Genomic DNA, 22,437 nt, shown 5'->3' with positions numbered 1-22,437 from the left:
ACAAAATAATTAAGAAATTTGGTTATATTTGCATTTTTTTCATTAAATAATACATAATGAAAATTTATCTCAAATACAATTCAAGTTTATTGGTATTAAAAGTTTTATAATACATTAAAGAAATTGTAAGTTACATTTGTCCTTAAAAAAAGTCTTTTACTTTGGAAAAAAAATTCTATTTTAGTTTTGACTTTTTCTTTTTAGGTTTTTGTAGGGCAAAATATACATATTGAAAGTCTTGAAGCTAACATCCCGTTTTTGTTAGGTAAGTAAAAATCTTGGTTTTTGGTTTTTTTAAAAAACATAAAAAATAATATAATTTTAACGATCATATAAAGCACTTGTTGGTATGTGGTTTTTACGAATAATAAGATGCGATATATAATACGAAACAACATTGCACCGCAAATACTTTATTTTTGGTAAATGACACAAAAAACACTCTTTTATACAGAAATTCGATTTTGACACCGTGTTTTTTTTGTGTCAATTTTGACACTGTGTTTTCCAATTCGTTTCAATTCTGACCACTTGACCGGTTAACCAGGTTATATGCTGACGTGACATGATGACGTGTCAGTTTTGATGACGTAGCATGCTGACGTGTCAAAATTGAATATTTTTCTCACAAAAAACACTAAGTTTTTATTTTTTTTTTCCGATTTTGACACTAAGTTTAATTTTTTCTTTCAACTTTGACACTATATTTTTTTGTTTCAAATCGAACATCATTTTTTCCAATTTTGTTCAATATTGACAATTTTCTATTTGAAACCGTATAAATATTTTCTAATACATTTAAACCGTATAAATATGTTTTTTTTTTCATTTAAAAACCATAGTTTAGTATAAATACATTTTTTTTACACTCAAACCATATTTATATATAAATATGTATTAGTTATATAAAAATTGTATTTTATATTAAATATGCAATTTTAAAATGTGTTTAGAGGTTTGGAGGCGTGTAGTTATCAAAACTCAGATATCTAGTTTGCAACCCATCAAATTTTTACATCTCATTAGAAACTTATGGTTAGTTTGATTCTCATGATATAACCAATGCTTTGAATGTAATAAAAAAAATGTATTTAAATAAAAATGTGGTTTTAAATGAAAAAAATATGTTTATACAGTTTAAAATATAATAAAAAAATATATTTATACGGTTTGAAATGGAAAATAGACAAATTTGAACAAAATTTAATAAATGATGTTTGATTGGAACAAAAAAAAACGGTGTTAAAATTGAAATAAAAAAATAAATTTAGTGTCAAAATCGAAAAAAAGTGAAAACTTAGTGTTTTTGTGGAAAAAAAATCAATTTTGACACGTCAGCATATTATGTCAGCATGCCACGTCATCAAAACTGACACGTCATCATGTCACCTGGTTAATCGGTTAAGTGGTCAGAATTATAACAAATTGGAAAAACACAATGTCAAAATTGACAAAAAAAAACACGGTGTCAAAATCGAATTTCTATATAAAAAATGTTTTTTTTTGTGTCATTTACCCCTCTATTTTTCAAACTAAAAAGTTACACCATCTGTTATTTGTTAGATTAGATTTTTATAATTCGGTTTTTCCTAATCCTAACCATATTTTTAAAAATCCACGTTAGTTTTGGGTAAACGACCCACGTTGGTCAATTCAATTTTGGTCGACCACAGGGTTGTGGAAAATAGGCCGTGATAGGTCTGGATTTCTTCGTGTTGGAGGAACGGCAGAGGCGAAACTATTTTCTGGATCAACTGAAATCCTCCATCCTTGATCCGTCTCTCTCTTTCTCTCAAATACTCCAAGCAAGTGATTGATCTCAATCCTCGGGTAAGCTGTTCTTATTATCCGACCTAATTATTAGCTCTATGAATCATTGCTTTTCCCCCAAGTTTAGAGGTGCTTTTAAATTGTTAGTGATTAAGAATTGTGAATGGAATCCTTCCGTTCTTTCGGTACTTTCGGTTTGTATTTTGTGTTGTGACCAAACTATTTCAATCTGGTGTGTTCAGCTTGAAATAGGTTAATTAGTGGTTGATACTCTATATTATATAGTTTGTTTCTGCTGCTGTCTGTCTCTATATGCTTCCGTAGCACTACAATTAAGTCACCATACGAATCGCAATAGGACGTTGCTTTTTGATCATGATCTGGCACTTTGTTACTGTTTTCATTTTGAATGCAATCAAAGAAGGTAAGTAAGTGTAAACAACAATTAGAAATATGACCGGATTTGCAAAGAGGGATGAAATGGTTGATGCATCTCATGATTCTAATGGAAAATGATAATCATGTATGGATAACATCATTAGAAGCATCCTGCGAGAGCACTCCACCATCAAGTTAAATCACAATCATGAGAGCATATACAGGGAAATGATAATGATTGTGTAGTAACTAGTAAGTTAATTCTTGTCTATTTATGGGTTTTACTGTCCAAGTTGGAACTTCATTTGACATCTATATGATCTGTTTTTGTATTTACTTCATAATAAAAACATTATCTGCTAAAAAAGATGCATTCTTCATACACAAAAGTTGATGATATACACACTTTATATACATAAGTGCATTAAAGAAGTTGGAATCTTAGATAGATAGAACACCATAGCATTAATCAACAATGATGTTTTTCCAAAGCAGTTTGATCTGAGTGCTTCTTTTTGTTAAATTTGAAGTGAAGGTGACATGGCATCTAGGAGGAACATCAATTACAGTCGTCTTCCTGATGAAGACAATGATCGTATAGGCAATGAAGGAAGATACGACCCACGGTTTGACTACTCACCAGGAAGCTTGGATGAAGTCCCATGGAAATCCATTGCCCTTGCACTTTTTCTCCTTTTTCTTGGATGTTGTCTTCTTCTTCTTTCAATCTTCATCTTCACAGGTCACATGGGAGGAGACAAATCCCAAGCATATGGCCTCTTAGGACTTGGTGCACTCACATTCCTCCCAGGTACCCTACATTAATCATATATTATTAAGTATAGTGTTAAATACTTAAATTTTGAAGAATTCCTTATTTCTTGATGATGATGATGATTCATTTGTTTTAGGTTTCTATGAGACTCGAATCGCGTATTATTCATGGAGGGGGGCACAAGGCTATCGGTTTGCATCCATCCCTGGTTATTAAAGGTTTATAGTTATACCCCTCCTTTTCCTCATCTTTTTTGGTTGTATATGTAATATACATACAGCAACTTCCAGTTATGTAGTAGGTTTTGAGATTTGAGATTGCTTTTGTTTTGGAAATGAAAAACTTCTAATATAGAGAAACTGCTTTGGAGTCTTCTTGCTGGGAATATACTTTGAACTTTTCTTTTTGCATTTTGGAACTAGACTTCAGCAAGGACAACATATATATGTTTCAATTCAAATTGTTAATTGAAAGAACCTGCTTCTTTATTTTCAAAATAGAGAATATTTTTATACCAAATCATTGGAATCCATTTCTTTCTTTGGATCACTTTGTTGGGTTTTGTTCCAGGTGTTGAAGCCTTTTGCATAGGAACCCCTCATTTTCTTAAACTTCTTTTCTTCTTCATGATCTCCCTTTGATTGGGTTTGAAGTATCTGTTCTTAATATCCTTTTGAACTTTTGTAAAACATGAAAGAGTTCCATTCATCAACAATTTCATTCTCACCGACAACAAGAGGTATATCAATGACCCACTCAATCGTCATTTTGAATCGACATCAACTGAAACGAAAAATGGAGATATTGACTTGATTCACTTCCAAATCATGTCTAGATTTTAAATTTTGAAAATCGTCATCTATGAACCAAAACATATCAAGAACAACTCTTAGAGAAAAATATGAAATAACTTGTTCTTCTTGAAGAAATCTGACTTGCAATTGCACTTCCAAACTTTGAATCAAGAATAAATGTTGAATCGATGAAGAATAACAGTAAAAATCAAATCTAATGATGGAAAAATGAATTTAAATTGAACAAGAATATAGAAATTAATTTGAAGATAAACGAATCTAATGAGATAATGAAGAGAAATTTGTGAATTTAGCTAAATTTGCTAATTATTCATCTAAAAATAACAAAAAAAAAATGTTTTTTTTTTTTTTTTTTTTTTTTTTTTTTTTTTTTTTTTTTGTAAAATACCTACTAAAATCGTAAATGACTATATTCCTTCTGCTATTTAACCATTTCATTTGCTATTTAACAATTCCTATAAAATGGGCAAGTTTTTGTATTTCTTTATGGGCTTTTATTAGAAAAGTCTCAAACTTTTGGAAAAAATTTCAATTAGTTCGGGTTTTTATTAGAAAAGTCTTGAACTTTTGGAAAAAATTTTAATTTAGTCCCAAAATTTTTTTAATAAAAAAATCAGATATTTTTTCAAAACACAAAGTGAGAGACTCAAACCTAGGTCTCCCCTACAACAAAGCCAACTACATACCAACAACTGAGCCAAATGTTTTATCTATATACTTATCAAATAAATAAACTTTTAAATCTAAAAAACGATGCAACAAGAATTCGATCCTGCGTCACTTCTTCACCAAACAAGAGACATTAAAAGTATTATATATAACTATTATTTGCTAAATTATTATTATTATTATTATTATTATTATTATTATAAGCAAAAATCATTAAAAAAAATTAAATTCATTTTTATCAATACTATTAAATAAATAAACATATAAATACATATTTATACATAAAATAAACATATAAATGTAATAAATACATAAAGAAAATGCATTCATATCTTTTTAGACTTTAAAAGCATTTTTAAACTTTTTTTTCCGATTAAACGTATTTATTTATAATATTTATAAATAAGATTACAAATACTTTTAAACTTTGTTCTTCCAATTAAATGTATTTGTAATCTTACTTATAAATATTACAAATAAATACGTTTAATTGGAAAAAAAATATGTTTAATAGGAAAAACAATGTTTAAAAACGCTTTCTAAAGTATAAAAAGATATAAATACATTTTCTTTATGTATTTATTACATTTATATGTTTTTTTTACATATAAATATGTTTTGTATTTATATATTTATTTATTTAATAATAATAAAGACGATTTTTTTAATGATTTCCGCTTCTAATAATAATAATAATAATAATAATAATAATAATAGTTATATATGATATCAATGGAAGAAAATCATGTAATTCCCAAGTGACCAAGGATCGAATCATCATTTTGTACGGTTTTTAAAATTTAAAAACTTTGGTATTTAATAAATATATATAGGAGTGAAGGATTAAAATCAAATGAAACATTTGGCTAAATCTTGGTATTTAGTTGGCTTTGTTCTACGGGGGACATATGTTCGATTCTTTCTCTCTGCATTTTCAAAAAAATCTGATTTCTTTTATTAGTCAGAAAGGATTTGACGTGACATTACGTGTCAGCCTGCCACGTCAATAGAGGTTCCAAGGTGGAGTGCCATGTCACCCGCTAAATGGGTTAAAAATGATTAAAGTGTAAGAATTAGTCGGTTTCTTGGGCCTTTATTATATATATATATATATATATATATATATATATATATATATATATATATATATATATATATATATATATTCGGGACTAAATTGAAATTTTTTCCAAAAGTTTGAGACTTTTTTTGATAAAAACTCATTTCTCTCCACCAAATTGTAGATGGATTGTTTTCCATTTGTAATCTGCTCTCTTCCCATATGCTATTTTACCTTTTTTTTTTAACTTATGTTTGACTATGAAATTGGTAAGGTTGACTATAAATTCATAACATATGAGTATATTTTATATAAAAAGAAGCAAAAATGTATAACTTATTAGTTATTTCTTTAGACATTTTGTTTTGGTTCTCTTTAGAAATTTCGTGTTGGTTTTTCGAACTTAGGAACCTGAGAGCGTTTTTCGAACTTCGGGGATGGCAAAATAAGGGTTTCCCAAAAAAAAAGGTATAAATACTAGCATCGGTCAAAATCACAGGTGAAAGTCTATCTATGAATGTACAAGTCTTTTATGCACACTTCATTCATTAATGACTTGTATGATAGACTTCCATCTGCGATTTGGCCCCATATCCATCTGCGATTTGGTTGGATATTTTGCTTAATTGCCTAATTTTTTGTTGTTTTTTGAAAAGTCATTAACAAAAATGACTATTTGCAAATTTCTTGTGGTGTTAAAACTATCTGAAAATTTGTAAGTTTTTTTTAAAAGTAAAACAAATTTGGAATAAAATTAGGCTTTGAAACAGATCTTGGGTTTTAAATTTGACATTTATGAACATAACTTTGAAATTTGGATTGTGCTTTAAAGAAATGAGATATAGACACAAACTTTGGAATTTTCTATTGAAAAGTAACATGTAAACTTATAATTTTCATCCACGAAGATAAGATTTATGAAATAATCTGAAAACCTTTCAAGATCATTGACTAGACAATACATCGTTATATTCGTATTGATCTTCCAATCTTCAAGTGTGATTCAGATACCGATAGCGAATCACGATATGAAATGTCATTACATACTGAAGTTTTGTATACTGGGAGAGAGAAAGAGAGAGAGAGAGAGAGAGAGAGAGAGAGAGAAAGGGTCATTTGGTACTTAAATAAGTATGAAAGGTTGAATGAGTATAGGGGAAATAACGTTTTATATGTATGGGATGTTATTTCGGAGCTTGGACAATAATGTTATATATGGGCATGGCTAGAGGGTTTATTAGAGCCTTAGAAACATATTTTAAAAGGGTTATAATAGAAATACAATCCTATCTCTTAGACCAACTCCAATGATAAAACACTAAAATGGTGATGTTTACATATTAAAATTGTATTTTCAATCCAATCACACACTAAAAGGTGGCTTTTAAATGCAATGTATTTTGACATTTATATTTGGTGTCTAAAGTTATTCCACACACTAAAATGGTGTTTTTTTAGAGGTTGGTTGGAGTCAAATAGCCACTTTTTTGGCTTCTAAAATGGTGGTTTAGTGTTCCATTGGAGTTGCTCTTAGTTGTCAAAAGATAAAATGTCTAAAGGCAAGTGATCGATGGGATACTAATAATGTAAATTTTCAACTATTTGTAATGTGATGCAACAACTATCAACTAATAGGTAGTTAACTAGAGAGTTTAAGTCATTTTTAGTCATTGAACTTTTCTAGGGAGTTTTGTACAAGAGCATTGTGTTTTTTTAAAAGTATTTACATATCTACAGTACTTTTAAATTTATTTACTAAAACATTGTAAAATTTTAAAATTTATGTGGACCTATCCCTTTTATACCAAAAATATAAGAAATTAATTATGCGCCTCCCCACTACTCCTTTTTCTCACATTTGTCGCCGGAAAATGATGACCAACAAGATAATTTCAAAACATTATAAAAAGATTTCTCTTTCGCTTGTTTGCTCGCTAGAAAATGAAAACAAACATAAACGGTCATAAATAAAAACAACCAAACACGAATTAAATATATTGACAGATTCAGATTCTTCCGGCTGCGAACTTGGTTTGCTCATTGGAATATGAATACAACCAAACAATTTGGAAATCGAAAAGGAAATTGTTGGAAATGCACCATGTTCATAGATCTTGTGCCAAAACATTTCTCGTATATATTTGTTTCACACATTGGTCGTTCAATCAATGTCATATAACTTGGAAATTTGGAGGGGGGAGGGGTTGTTTAACAGATGATACCGAGGGTTATGAATGGGTTAGTCGGTGGCAAGGCGGATGTAGAGGTTCATCCGCAGTGTGGTTTGGGGAGAATTTCAGCAGTGTTTTGGAGTTGACGATGTCGGACGGTGATCGTGTCATAGGTGTAAACACTGCACAACACAACATGTAGACTAGGTATTACTGGCAATGCTTGTTATGAAAAAAATAAAAAACCAGTAGACTTCAATCGTTGAAGCAGGGAAAATGTGGTTGTGGTAGGTTCAATGGATGTATGCGCACTCATGCACAGTAGGGGTTTGCAGCGGTGCTAAGGGTTGCCAAATGGTTTTGCAAGTAATGTGAGCATCAAAAGACAATTAACATGATTTCATTTATTTTATTTAAGTACAATTAAATGGGAAATAATTTTAAAAGTACTATATTATGGTAAATATTTTTCTTAACCGCTACCTTTTAGTAAAAAACTTATTTTCTAGGTGTTTTATTTTGATCATTTTACTTTGTTTAAATTATCATTGGTTATTGAACTCATTTACTTTATTCATTTTTTGTCACTCTAACCAGGTATAGCAGATGTCTAATACTAAAGGATGTTGTCGATGTTATAATTAGTCATTGAACTTTTATGGGTGTTTTATTTTAGTCATTACATTTTGTTTAAACTACCATTGGTCATTGAATTTGTTTATTATTATTTTTTTTCATTTTAATCACTCTATTTTTTTATTATCATTTACAAAAAAAAAAAAAAAAAAAAAAAAAAACTATTTTTTCATTTTTCTCCACAAATAAACTTGTTTCATCAATTATTTAGAGTGAATTATATAAATAATCCTTGTGAGTTAAGGTAAAGTGTACATTTAGTCTTTAACTTTTTTAATAAAAAGACTATTTTATAGTTATCCATCGCATCACTCTTGTCACCGGTAGAAACGCACCAAATTATCATTGATAATCAGTTTTACGTTAGGTAACCTCGTGGAAAGTCTCCGTATCGGGTGACCCAAAGCAAAAAATATTTCGATATTTATGAATTAATTGAAAACACTAATAATTCTACTTCTTCTAAAAGCCCAAATTAGGGGACTCGATCATCCTTCAATACATAAAGAGTATGTTTTGTATGAAGCAGTTGAAAACATTAAACATGCATGCTCATGATCACAATGATTATTCATATAATGACTCTAAAATAATTGATATAACAAAGTTTAGTTGTGGAGAAATAGAAAAAAAAAGTTTGTAGTTTTTTTTTAATTTTTTTATAAATGATAATAAAAAATAGAGTTGTTAAAAAAATTTAGTAATCAATGGTAGCTTAAACAAAATATAATGATTAAAATAAATCACCAAGAAAAGTTCAATGACTCGTTATAACATTGACAATGTTATAAACCGACTATCACAGGTTATAATGACCAAAATGACAAAAAATAAACAAGTTCAATAATCAATGCTGGCTTAAACAAACTATAATGATCAGAATAAAACATTTAGAAAAATTCGATGACTAAATAAACCTAAACCCTTAACTAAAATCATTTCTTTTCTGTATTTGCACTTATATTCATGTTAAAAGAAGAGTTGGAATATATCGTTAGCAACAACGAGAAGAAAGTTACAAAAAAGAAAAGGGTAAAGTGAATGGAATAAAGGATAAAAAATTTATGAAATCAATGAAAAAATAATTCTATTTCTCCCTTCATTCTTCAGCACAATGATCCAAGCACATGGTACAATAGCACTGTATCAGAAAGGATCAACATGTTTTGTTTGACCTTCATCTTCCCCCCTTTCACATAATAATAACTCTGCGTCTACAACACCCAAAACAAAACAAAATGAAAATATGCAAACCGGGTAAAACTGGAGCCGAATGGGATTTTTCATTTACCTCTTGAAAATCGCGATTTATGAACACCATTGCGAGTGTTACCTTCTTGTCTCCCATTGGTTGTATGTGCGTGACGTAGCATAGGACCCGAGTATCGTTTCGTTTCTTCTTCTTGTTCTTGATGATCCTGCAGATACACCAACATTCAATATCAAGGATTCCAAAACGATTCTTCCTGATCGAAAGTTGACTTACAGATGATGTTGATGATAGATCTTGCTCATAGATGGGCTCAAATGAACGAACATCTTGACTCGTTGGGGTCACAAAACTGACATGCTTTCGTCTTTTTGTTGACCAGCCACCAAGGCTTCCATGTGATGAGGTCGCTCGTGGAGGCAGCGAACAAATGGTGTCAGATTCAGATACATCGGCGGTTTGTGAAACGTCCGATACCGTGTCAAGATTATCAGCTGATGCTCTAGATCCATTCAAATAACCAGTTCGTCGAGCCTGGAATTCCATAAATCAACTCAGAAATGTTCAAAAACTCAAAGGAATAACAATGGCGTGGGAGAAAGAAAGAAACCTCTGATTGAACAACTTTAGACAAAGTACTTTGTCGGCCTCTTCTCACATTTCTCGATCCCCCAGATGCCCTTATTCTGCCACTAGCATTCTTTCTGAAATTTAGGGTTCTTCAAGTTAAAATTTATCTATATTTTATAAGATCTAAGTTAACAGATAAAGGAGGAGACTCACCTGTTTGCTTCCTCTCGAAATTTCGCATCGATCTCCTTGCTGGGTGGGTACGTTGGCAAGCTTGTTGGATCACAGGCGTAAGGTCTCGAATGAAAGTACTGAAGATGAACAAAACATTAAAGCAAGATATGAGATTTTAGGTATATAATTAAGAGAAGAAGACGAATTCATAAATGTTACCTCAGATTGAAGAGCGGAAGTAGCAGTCATACGTTTTTCTGGTTCAACAGAAAGGAAAGACGCGATTAGGTTGACAGCAGATTTCGGGAGTTCGTTACACCTTTCCCTAAGAGAGCTTTCATAAGCATGTCGGGGTTTAAACATTGTTGCAAGAGTAAGTGACGAATTTTTCCAAAACTCATCTGGTGGATTGCCACAAAGCATGAATATTTTATGCAATTGTTCAACCTGCAATGTGGTTTGGCTACCCAATCAAACAAACAAATCGCAAGTATAAAGTCAAGATTTTGAATCCTTATTACCTCTGTTCTCCCTTTTAAGATGGGTCGACCGATAAAAAGTTCAGCAAAAACACATCCCACGCTCCACATATCGACATTGGTTCCATAATTTGATGACCCTAAAAGAAGCTCAGGAGGACGATACCACAATGTCACTACACGACTCGTTAATGGCTGCCTGCTTGCTGCAAAATTGGCAAGACCGAAATCTGCAATCTTCAATCTTCCATTGTTATCCACCAAAATGTTTGATGTTTTAATGTCACGATGGAGGATTCCTCGTGAGTGACAGTGCTCGATTCCTTTCAACAATTGCCGCATGTAGCATTTGATCTGGGATTCGGTGAATCTGATGTCGGGGGATGATATAAGTCCTGCAAGATCATGTTCCATATACTCAAAGACAAGGTAAATGTTACACGACAAACGTGACGTGATTATTCCCTCCAATTTCATGACATTTGGATGATCAAGCCTTCGAAGGATTGAGATTTCACGAGCCATGAATCTCACGCTTTCAGGTTGGAAATTGTCGAATCGAACCTTCTTCAGCGCCATCATTTTACCACTTCTGAGATCGCGTGCACGATAGACACTACTGTATGTTCCTTGTCCAATCTAGATGTGAAGAAAGAAGATGAGTGTATAAATGTTTGCGCACGTAAGAAACTGAAATGGTATATTATTACCTTTTCAAATCTCTCGAAGTTATCGGATTTTTGTGGAACCCAACCATCAATGGCTTCACCAGCGACGGCGCTAAGCCAGGCGGGCCAACCGGCGGCGACATGTTCTGCTACAGTCGATCTTCCAAATCTCGTGCTTAATGAAAATGCAGGCTTTTTGGGAGAATGTTGCACGACAACATCACCGACGGGATCATCGTCATTACTGATCTTATCATCATCGTCGTCGTCTTCTGTCTCCTGTTTGAACTTCCCTTGTCCATAATCCTGATTCTGATTAGAATTCGGAAAACGCCTGGCGGCTTTATCATCATCAGCAAGGGTCAGCGAAGAATCATGAATAGGGGAAAGAGTAGCGATGACAACATGTTTTGAACTGATACAACCCATTTAGATTCACCCCCAAAACCCATCAACGAATTGACAGATTTTGGGGAGACCCAGATGGACCCGACGAAGGGAGAATCGGGCCTCAAACTGGTGAAAGTCGGACAATGGTCCCTTCAATAAGAGGGACCAGAGGAAGAAATTTGCTAAAAATCGATACAATCCCTAAACAACGAACCTCGTCTAATTCCAATAATTTAATTTCGTGGACGACTAGTTTTGGGATTTATGTGTGGCAAGATAATCGGAGGTGGGAGAGAAGAAGTTGGAAATGCGGCAAACATTCGCCAAACAATTCCTCTTGATTTTCTCTGTGTTCAATATTACCTGCCATTACCATCGTTTTCGTATATTGGTCCATCTCACCTTTCTGCAAATTATTTGATTTGCATTGTAGTCGGAGGTGGAAGACAAGGTTTTGCCATCATAAAAACCTTTTAAAATGACAAAAATGGTCCATGTGGTTTGTTAAAAACCACAAAGTCAGTCCCTCATAATTTTTTTTGATGCAAATGGTCCTTGTGGTTTGCAAAACTTGGACATATGACCATTTTTACTAACTCCGTTATTATTCAGCCGTTAGGTAAGGGCATTTTCATCTTCTCAGGTATAAAGAGATTTGAAAAAGTTAAATTTTGGCTGGATGGGGGGAGGGCTCGAACCCGAGACCTCTACCTCTAAAGTAGCTAAAGCTTTAACCAGTGGAGCTACATGTACATCTGGTTTATATTTTCCAAATAGTAATTTATATAATAACGAAAACGTTAAAACATAAACAATAAATAAATTACAAAAAACATTTTTTACATATTCTTTTTAAATAAAACAAAATGTATTTTAATTGTCTAATAAAAAAAATTACAAATAATTTGTATGTATTTATTTTACATAAAATGTATTTTTTTTTTCTTTAAAAAATATGACTTCATATAAAAAATACGTTTTCGTAAAAAAAAATTTATATCTTTAAAAAATACGTTTTCGTATAAAAAATATGTTTTCATAAATAATAATAATTAACACTATTCATGACATAAAAAATATATAAATTCTTTTGGATCGATAGTTTTAAAATCGGTGTTAATTATTATTATACGAACACGTATTTTTTAAAGACGTAAAAAATATTTTACAAAAACATAATTTTAATACGAAAACATATTTTTTAAAGATATAAAAAAATATTTTACGAAAACGTATTTTTTAAAGTAAAAAAAAAAATACATTTTATGTAAAATAAATACATAAAATACATACAAATTGTTTGTAATTTTTTATAATACAATTAAAATAAAATTTGTTTTATTTAAAACAAATATGTAAAAATGTTTTTTATAATTTATTTAATGTTTATGTTTTAACGTTTCGTTATTATATAAACTTTGGAAATTATAAGCCAAATACTAGTTATTAACTTATTATATAAACTAGTATTTGGAAACTATAAACCAAATATGAATGTAGTTCAAGTCCTCCCCTTTCATTAAGCCAATTTTTTTTTTCAAACAAACTTCAAAAATGTTCCATGAGGTTTATCAATTATTACCAATTTAGTTCCTTTATACCTGAAAAGACAAAAATGACCTTACCCTAATGGTTGAATACTTACGGAGTTAATAAAAAGGACAATCTGTGCAAGTTTTGCAAACCACAAAGACCATTTGCATTAAAAAGAATTAGCAGGGACCGACTTTATGACTTTTAGCAAACCACAAGGATCATTTTTGTAATTTTGTCTTTTAAAATCTTTAAAACCATTTGTTTGGGTTAAATGAATAAAATAATATAAAAATCATTCGATTTCTAATTAATCACTGCATTCAAAAATATTAATTAGATAACAAACAATTGTTTTTAATAAAATTAAAGGTATTTTTTTTGTTAGGTAAAAATAACTATTAGGTTTTAAAGATATATAAACTTATATAAAAACTAAAAGTTAAAAACTACTTAAAATAGTTCTTTTATTATAAATTTTTATTTAACATAAAATTAAAATATAGTAGAATTTTTTTTACTTATATATACCCATCAAACCTCAATTCAATTTTATTTCAATCTATATCAACTTCGTTTCATTTTCTCACAATTCTATTCCAACCTTCTTGAGTAACATTTATTTTCTTTCTATAACCTTTCAACAAAATGAATTAAAACATCCGAAAAAATAGTAATGAAAAATAATCCCTAAAGTTCATCTCCATCCGATGATGAACCTAACAACACTAATTTGTTAGTTGCATTATCTCGTACTACACAAGTTATGTTTTAGAACAATGCGAGTTCAAACAACATTCATATGAGAAACACAATCAACAGAGATCGTCTAAAGGTTGAATAACTACTAATTTGAGATTTCTTTGCTAGTGATTCAACCTTTGCTAACGAGCAAACATTTGTTTATGTGACTTGTTGGTGACCTGAAGAAGAATTATCATTTTTTAAACAATATGGAATGCAAGAAATGAGAAAAGTTTCAGTGCGCTACAAAAATGAACCTCAACAATACGTCAAATAGCATACAGATGCATCTTGGAGTCATTTGATGAGTATATGAATATATAAGAAAGAACTTCACATGAAAGTCTTCAAAAATTATGTTATGGTGTTATCCAACTGTATAAGGTCGTCAAATTATGTCGTCCAACACCCACTGACATTCAACTTTTGTACGAAGCACACGAAGCCAAACATGGATTCCCTGGAAATTCTTGGTAGCATTAATTGCACACATTTGAATTGGAGGAATTGTCCAACAAAATTGAGAGGCCAATACACGAGGGGGTAATCATTAGTATCCAACAATGATACTAGAAATGGTGGCAACACAAGATTTATGGTTTTGGCATGAATTATATGGTGTAGCCGATTCGAACAATGATTTGAACGTCCTCTACCAATCACCGTTGTTTTAGGAAAATATCATGGACTATTCGATGAAAGTAGGTTTTCATCAGTTGCAAGGTCTAGAGACTTGGAAAGCCAATATGACTCTGATACCCGAAGGGCCGATTCTACAACCCAAAGGGTAGATCCTAAAATTTCAAATGTTGAGTCTGAGCTTGATGATTAGTTTTCTGATGAAGTGGAAAGGGTGGTACCTCTTTGGAGAAGCCAAAGAATCCTTAATAGAGATCTTGACTCAAATCACCGGATATATTCGGTGGAAAGTTCAAGGGATGAACATGGATCAAAACACTTTTATTGTATCAGTGTTGAGGATGATCCAAAAACCTTTAAGGAGGCAATGAAGTCTCAGGATGTTACATTTTGGAAGGAAGTTGTGGATGATGAAATGTCACCAATCCTTGAAAACAACACTTGGGCATTATCTGATCTACCTCCAGGTTCAAAACCATTAGGTTGTAGATGGATCTTCAAAAATGGGGAAATTGTCAGAAAAGTCTCAATATTTACGGAAAAAGTTACACTTTAGTCCCAAGATTTTTTTTGAACAAAAAAGTCCTAAAAACCGGAAAAAATTGCAGTTTGACCATTTTTGACCGGTTGAAACCGGTACCAAATTAATTTGAGACTATTTTGTAAACTAACCCAAAATATTGGGACTTTTCTATAAAAAAATATTATGACTTTTCTGCAAACAAATCCCTTATTATTATTATTGTTATTATTATTAAGATAACCTATGTAAAATTACCTGCTTTATATTTGATGATCTTAATCAGTAGAATGAGCTCTATTATATGGCCTGATCATGTGTAGTATGGTAACTTCTTTTACTATGAACGCAAAAACATATAAAAATATAAGATCAATGATGACCTTAATATAAATGTGGTATCTAGTTGTTACTATGTACGGTCTTCTTGTTGTTGTTAATAGTCTAATGACATTCCCTAATTTCACTTTGTTTCTAAAGTAATTTAATATCATTCTACTTCAAATCAACATGATAAGCATAAAACATTAAAACATTTAATCTGTTTATCTAGCTTTTGTTTTGCTTGTTCACTATTTATTAAAATTTTCTATTAATTACCACAATGACCACCATTTATTCGTTATTCACAAGTTCCATTTTATTAGTTTTTTAACCAGTTTGACAAGTCTATAATTATCCAACCAAAAAGTGCATGTGTTTCTCTGTCTATGGTGGCAATGACTGTAGAACAAAGGTGACATGGATTGGGTAGATGAGGTTTTGTGACACAGATGGTGGTGGCACCATGGCAATATGAGGCCGTTTATATGCCAAATATGGAGTCTTTGGACAATAGTATATTAAAAATCATCAAAGTTGTTTAAAATGCATATGATATTTGTATTGTTAGCTCGATTGGCAACACATTGATCTTTTTGGTGATTTATCCTTCATTTTTAGTTTCTTCATTGGACTCTTCTCTTGATCACTAAGCCCAAGGTAGACAACTCTTTTTCTAGATAAATCCCATCATTTTTAACATGCTTATGTTATCTACCTCAATCCTGGCTTCACCAACGACTATGTAATTAGCTTTCTGCCCTAATCAGTATATGTTCTTTGTTTGCAGAAAAGTCCTAATAATAATAATAATAATAACAACAACAACAACAACAATAATAATAATAATAATAATAATAACACCAACAACAATAACAATAACAATAATAATTTTGTTTGCAAAAAAGTCCTAATATTTTTGTTTACAGAAAAGTCCCAATATTTTGGGTTAGTTAACGAAATAGTCCCAAATTAATTTTGTACCGGTTTCAACCGGTCAAAAGGGTTAAACCGCAAAATTTTTCCCGTTTTCAGGACTTTTTCGTTAAAAAAAAATATTGAGACTAAAGTGTAACTTTTTCGAAAATATTGGGACTTTTCTGGAGATTTCCCTAAAAAAGAAGAAGAAAGTGGATGAGACTATCAAAAAGTTCAAAGCAACGATAGTCATTCAAGGCTTTAGGCATAAGTTTGGAATTAACTACTTTGATACATATGCTCTTGTAGCACGAATTTCCACTATAAGGTTATTGATTACCCTCGCATCATTCCATAACCTTGTGATCCATCAAATAGATGTCAAGATTGCATTATTGAATGAAGATCTTGATAAAGAAGTTTACATGGTTCAACCTAAAGGGTTTGTCGTGCATGGACAAGAGCATAAGGTTTATAAACTTGTAAAATCATTTTATTGGCTGAAATAAGCTCCTAAGAAATGGCATCAAAATTTTGATGAAGTGATTTTGTCTTTTGGTTTTGTGTTAAATCAAAATGACAAGTGTGTGTGCAATAGGTTTGAAACTACTAGACAAGGTGTCATCATATGCCTCTATGTTGATGACATGCTAATTTTTGGAACAAACCAAATTCAAGTAGATGAGGTGAAGATGTTGCTCTCATCTATGTTATTTATCAAGGATATGGGGGAGGTGGATGTGATTATTGGTATTAGAATCTGAAGGCTGAATAAAGGCTTATCCTTGACTCAATCACATTATATTGATAAAATGTTAAAAAGATTCAATTTTAATGATTGTTCACATGTTAGTACTCCTATGGATCCTCAAGTAAAGCTTATGCCAAATATTGGAAAACCAATTTCATAATTAGAGTATTCAAAGGTCATATGATGCTTGACATATGCCATGACAAGCACAAGACCTGACATTGCTTTTGTTGTTGGGAAGTTGAGTAGATACACTAGTAATCCTAACGATTAACATTAGAAAGCAATACATAGAGTACTCAAATATCTAAAGGGTACTATGAATCATAGCTTGAGCTATTTGGGATATCCTTCCGTATTAGAAGGCTATTTTGATTCAAGTTGGATTTCCAAATTGGAAGATCACTCTTCAACCAGTGGTTGTGCTTTCCTCTTGGGAGGAGATACAGTTTCTTGGGCATCAAAGAAACAGAGTAAAATCATCTGATTCAAGACTAAAAATTTCTTTTAATAAAATATCACTTAGAGTAAAATCATCGATTTGAAGCATAATCAAAGTAATAGTTTTCAAAACACATGTTCATTATCAGAGTAAAACATTCCCAGGCTGACTAATCTATGGTGTGTGCCATGCGATCATCCCGAGCTCCATCATCCGCTACCGAAAGTACCTGAAACCAAAACTGAAAACCGTAAGCACGAAGCTTAGTGAGTTCCCCAGATACCACATACCATACAAACCATTCATAGCCAAGAACCATACATAACTGACTTATCCATAATCAAGTAAGGTGCTATGTGCCAAACATAGTCTTGCCATTACGCCACGGGCCGCGCGTGGTCTTTCTGGTCAAGCCTGGGCCACTCCCTGGGTCTTACAGACAAGTGCCAAGGGCCACCCCCTGGTCTTACATACATGTGCCAAGGGCCACCCCCTGGTCTTTTATGCAAGTATCACAAAGACAACCGTACATACTACTCTACTTAGCTAAACATCATACAGTGTGCCAGAAGCCACCTCCTGGTCTTTCATATATAATAGCATACAATGCGCCAGGAGCCACCTCCTGGTCTTTCATACATATTGCCTAGGGCTAACCCCCCGGTCTTCCTATCATCCATATTAACATACTGTATGCCACGAGCCGCCCCCTGGTCTTTCATGCATATTGCCTAGGGCTAACCCCCGGGTCTTCCAACCATACATAATAACATACTGTGTGCCAGGAGCCGCCCCTGGTCTTTCATGCACATTCTAAATGGGCCGACATTGGTGCCTTAGACCCATACAAACAGTGAGGAGACTCACCTCGCACTGCTGAACTCTATTGATAATCCTCTGGCTGCTGACCGTAAACTCTCTGAACTCCTGCTCCACTCGCTCCCCGAGCTACCAATGTCAAAGCAACACTGAGTCTAACTGACCCCCGAAAGACAACCAAGTCAACTCTGGTCAAAGTCAAAGTCCTGGTCAAAGTCAACCTTCCAGGTCAACCTTACTCGCCGAGTCACCCTATTGACTCGCCGAGTTCATATGTTCAGATTCCTTCTCTTTGCGACTCGACTCGCCGAGTCAGTCCATGACTCGCCGAGTCTACCGATTACCGAGTCCTGACCTGTCCAACTCACCGAGTCTCCATTCGACTCACTGATTCGAGTCTCAACTCGAAGGGTTTGGGGTTTCGCGACCTGACTCGCCGAGTCCAAGAACAGACTCGCCGAGTCCAGGACAACCTTCAACAGACTCGCCGAGTTGTTCATCCAACTCGCCGAGTTCCTGCCCAACATCATCTGACTCGACGAGCTGTTCATCCCACTCGTCGAGTTCCTCCTCGTCTTCATGCTACTCGCCGAGTCCACTCAAAGGACTCGCCGAGTCCATTCAAATCTCCAAACATGCAGAGGACTTTTGAGTCATGCAGGGACTCCAAACCATAGATCCATACTTCCAAAGCTCGATCCCCACGTAAAGTTGCAAACTTTACGTATAACTAAAGAGATCTAGGCTCAAAACATACTAGGGTTTGGTTTAAGGACAAAAGGGCTTCACCAACTACTCATCTTCTGATGCTTTATGACATATTGGACCATCCTAACACTAGATCTGAAGTGGAAACAACATATCTAAGCCCCTAAACTCGAATCGGGTCTCAATCAACCATAAAACCCCTAAATCTCATAACAAAAATAGACCTAGATGCAAAGAAGGGAAAATGGCAGCTTAGTATCTCCAAGATGAACACAAACTGAAGTAGATCTCGGATATACACCTTTCCTTTGAAGCAACCTTCTTGATCTTCAAGTTCCTTTCCAAAATTTCCTTCCTCCAAAGCTATTTCTCTCAAATGATGGAAGCTCACACGAAATCTAGGGTTTACAGGTTCTCTAGGATGATATGGAGGCTGAGGGAGGGACATAACACCCCAGAATTAGGGTTTTCCTTGCACAGACCAGACTCGCCGAGTCTCCTTGGCCGACTCGCCGAGTCGGTCACTTACTCCTCGACCCGGATCCCGCTCGGACTCGCCGAGTTCCTCCTTGGACTCGCTGAGTCTCCCCTTTAAATTAGGGTTTTCTTTCCTTTCTTGGCCTTCAAAACTTTGGGTGTTACAAATTTTTAGCTTTAGCTGCTGCTGGCAAGGAAGTTGGGAGGTTATGAAACTTGATGTTTGAAATACCATTAATTCTTAAACCTATTGCTCCTATATCTATTAGATGTGATAATGTTGCAACATTAACTAAGGTTTATATCCAAGTCTATAATGGAAAGTCTAGATACCTGGAAGGTTGACTTTGACCAGGATTTTGACCTTGACTAGAGTTGACCTAGTTGACCCTTGGAGGTCAGTTGGACTAAGTGTTATTTTGGCATTGGTAGCGAGGAGCTAGTGGAGCAACAGTTCGGAGTCAGAGGTCAAGTAGCAGTCAAGGACTAGCAGCATCAGTTCAGCAGTCTCAGGTGAGTTTCCTTCCAGTAGGAACGGGTCTAAGGCCACAATGCCGGCCCATTTAGCTAGTAGTAGTTTCCAGATTTGATCTGATGCAGTAGTTAGCATGTTTGATGCCTTCGTGACTCAGACAGGATTTATGTGTTTTGAGATCCGGGCTACGGCCCGATGTAGTATATGTGTGTTCATGATAGTGGATATGTTCATGCTATGTTCAGTCAGCTTCGGACTTCGGTCCGATGTAGGGGACAGAGGTCCCAGTCAGCTTCGGACTTCGGTCCGATGTAGGGGGCAGAGGTCTCAGTCAGCTTTGGACTTCGGTCCGATGTAGGGGACAAGGTCCTAGTCAGCTTCGGACTTCGGTCCGATGTAGGGGACAAGGTCCTAGTCAGCTTCGGACTTCGGTCCGATGTAGGGGACAAGGTCCCAGTCAGCTTCGGACTTCGGTCCGATGTAGGGGCAAGGCCCCAGTTAGTCCAGACTTCGGTCCGATGCAGTGGGCAAGGCCTAGTATGTGCTTTATATGCTATTGTGTGGTATGTGGTAGATTGGGGGAGCTCACTAAGCTTCGTGCTTACGGTTTTCAGTTTTGGTTTCAGGTACTCAGTTTTCAAAAGAGGAGCTCGGGAAGATTGCAGTGCACACACCATAGTCAGTTAGCCTGGGGATGTTTGACTCTGATAATGAGATTATGTTTTGAATTAATACTCTAAAAATTATGTTATGACTTACGTTACAGTTTTGTAAATAGGGTTTTAGTAATGTTTTAAAAGAAATTTTTAGTCGTGATTTTTGGGTCGTTACATAGTATGTCATCCACATACATTACCAAAAAGCTAACTCTACTCCCACTAACCTTGACATATACACAAGATTCATCTTCACGCCTCGAAAAGCTAAACTCTTTGACTTTCTCATCGAAACAAAGATTCCTTCTGCGAGGTGCTTGCTTTAATCCATAAATGGATTTCTCAAGCTTACGCACTCTATTAGGGTACTCTATACTGACAAAACCCTCTGGATGACTCATGTAAACATCCTCAACCAACTTTCCATTATGGAAAGCGATTTTGACATCCATTTGCCATATTTCATAATCATGAAATGCAACAATGGCTAACATAACCCTAACAGACTTAATCTTCGCTACTGGTGAAAAGGTCTCATCATAATCAACTCCCGGAGTTTGAGAAAAGCCTTTTGCAACCAATCGCGCCTTATAAGTGTGTACATTACCATCCATGTCGGTCTTCTTCTTGAAGATCCATTTGCACCCAATTGTCTTATGACCTAGTACATTGTCAACCAAGTTCCAAACTTGATTGTCATAAATGGATTGTATCTCACTGTCCATAGTCTCTTTCCATTTAGCAGCCTCAGGGCCTGTTATGGCTTCCGTGTAACTGTTAGGTTCATCCATACTTACCAGTGTGCTATCACTGATAAGTGTATCACCTTCCGCAGTAATATGGAAACCATAGTAATGCTTAGGTGCATTCCTAACTCTCATGGAACGCCTCATAGGTACAGACTCTACTGTCGGATCAACATGATTTTCCTCCTCAGGTTGATTGCTAGGATTTGAGGTTCCTTCACCACTTGACTCTTGAATTTCTTCAAGGTCAATTTACCTCCCACTGTTTCCTTGGTTCATGAACTCTTTCACGAAAGACTCCTCTCCTTGCTATAAAAACCACATTATCATTGGGTTTGTAAAAGAGGTAACCAATGGATCTTTGTGGGTAGCCGATGAAAATACACCTCTCACTTTGAGGTTCGAGCTTATCATGAGACTCGCGCCTCACAAAAGCCTCGCAACCCCAAATCTTGATGTGGTCCAGATTGGGAACTTTTCCGGTCCACATCTGATGAGGTGTTTTGGCAACCTTCTTTATAGGGACTAGATTAAGGATATGGGCAACAATCTCTAAGGCATACTGTCACACCCCCAAACCAGAACGGCGGAAACGTTTGGGGGCGGAGGACGTCATATTCAGTATCATAACAGTTCATAGAAAGGAAAGTACACACCACCATACATATTAAGGTTTCCAAAATGTTTACATAATTGTATTCGTTACATGTTCAAAAGATAAATACATAAACATCTTTCAAAAGAAGTAATTAACGTCAACACGTTAATCCTCAAAAGTTGATTTCCAAACCTGCTTAGCGGTTCCCTGAGAATACAAGTTATTTCAAAGAAAAAGTGTCAACAATTAAGTTGGTGAGTTCATAAGTAGTGTTTTGAGAAAATGTACGCCATTCGAAAGTTCATGTATGTTTTCCAGAAAACGC

At 34.0% G+C, this 22,437-nt stretch overlaps 2 protein-coding genes across 3 annotated transcripts; one reads left to right on the top strand and one right to left on the bottom strand.

Moving 5' to 3' along the window:
* The first annotated feature begins 1,642 nt into the window (after positions 1 to 1,642).
* On the top strand, positions 1,643 to 3,333 carry LOC145087661 (transmembrane protein (DUF872)). Of its 2 annotated transcripts, none has more exons than XM_079025675.1 (3): positions 1,643 to 1,830; positions 2,684 to 2,959; positions 3,060 to 3,333. In XM_079025675.1, exons 2-3 carry the CDS (start codon positions 2,689 to 2,691, stop codon positions 3,137 to 3,139), a joined length of 351 nt encoding a protein of 116 aa, XP_078881801.1. In that variant the 5' UTR covers positions 1,643 to 1,830; positions 2,684 to 2,688; the 3' UTR covers positions 3,140 to 3,333. The 2 variants fall into 2 exon arrangements, with proteins under 2 accessions (XP_078881801.1, XP_078881800.1); XM_079025674.1 differs by having other exon boundaries at positions 1,645 to 1,830; positions 2,679 to 2,959.
* Positions 3,334 to 9,203: 5,870 nt separating this feature from the next.
* LOC145087660 (putative serine/threonine-protein kinase At1g54610) lies at positions 9,204 to 12,189 on the bottom strand. Its single transcript, XM_079025673.1, has 8 exons — positions 11,418 to 12,189; positions 10,750 to 11,346; positions 10,448 to 10,675; positions 10,268 to 10,365; positions 10,095 to 10,188; positions 9,761 to 10,018; positions 9,566 to 9,692; positions 9,204 to 9,488 (listed from the first exon to the last, which is right to left on the bottom strand). Exons 1-8 carry the CDS (start codon positions 11,802 to 11,804, stop codon positions 9,421 to 9,423), a joined length of 1,857 nt encoding a protein of 618 aa, XP_078881799.1. The 5' UTR covers positions 11,805 to 12,189; the 3' UTR covers positions 9,204 to 9,420.
* Positions 12,190 to 22,437: the final 10,248 nt, after the last annotated feature.

Source organism: Lactuca serriola, chromosome 2 (genome assembly GCF_051521515.1).
Source record: "Lactuca serriola cultivar US96UC23 chromosome 2, Lser_US96UC23_V15, whole genome shotgun sequence".
Lineage (NCBI taxonomy): Eukaryota > Viridiplantae > Streptophyta > Magnoliopsida > Asterales > Asteraceae > Lactuca > Lactuca serriola.
The sequence above is the reverse complement of the archived record's forward strand: the minus strand, read 5'-3'. Positions and strand labels throughout refer to the sequence as shown.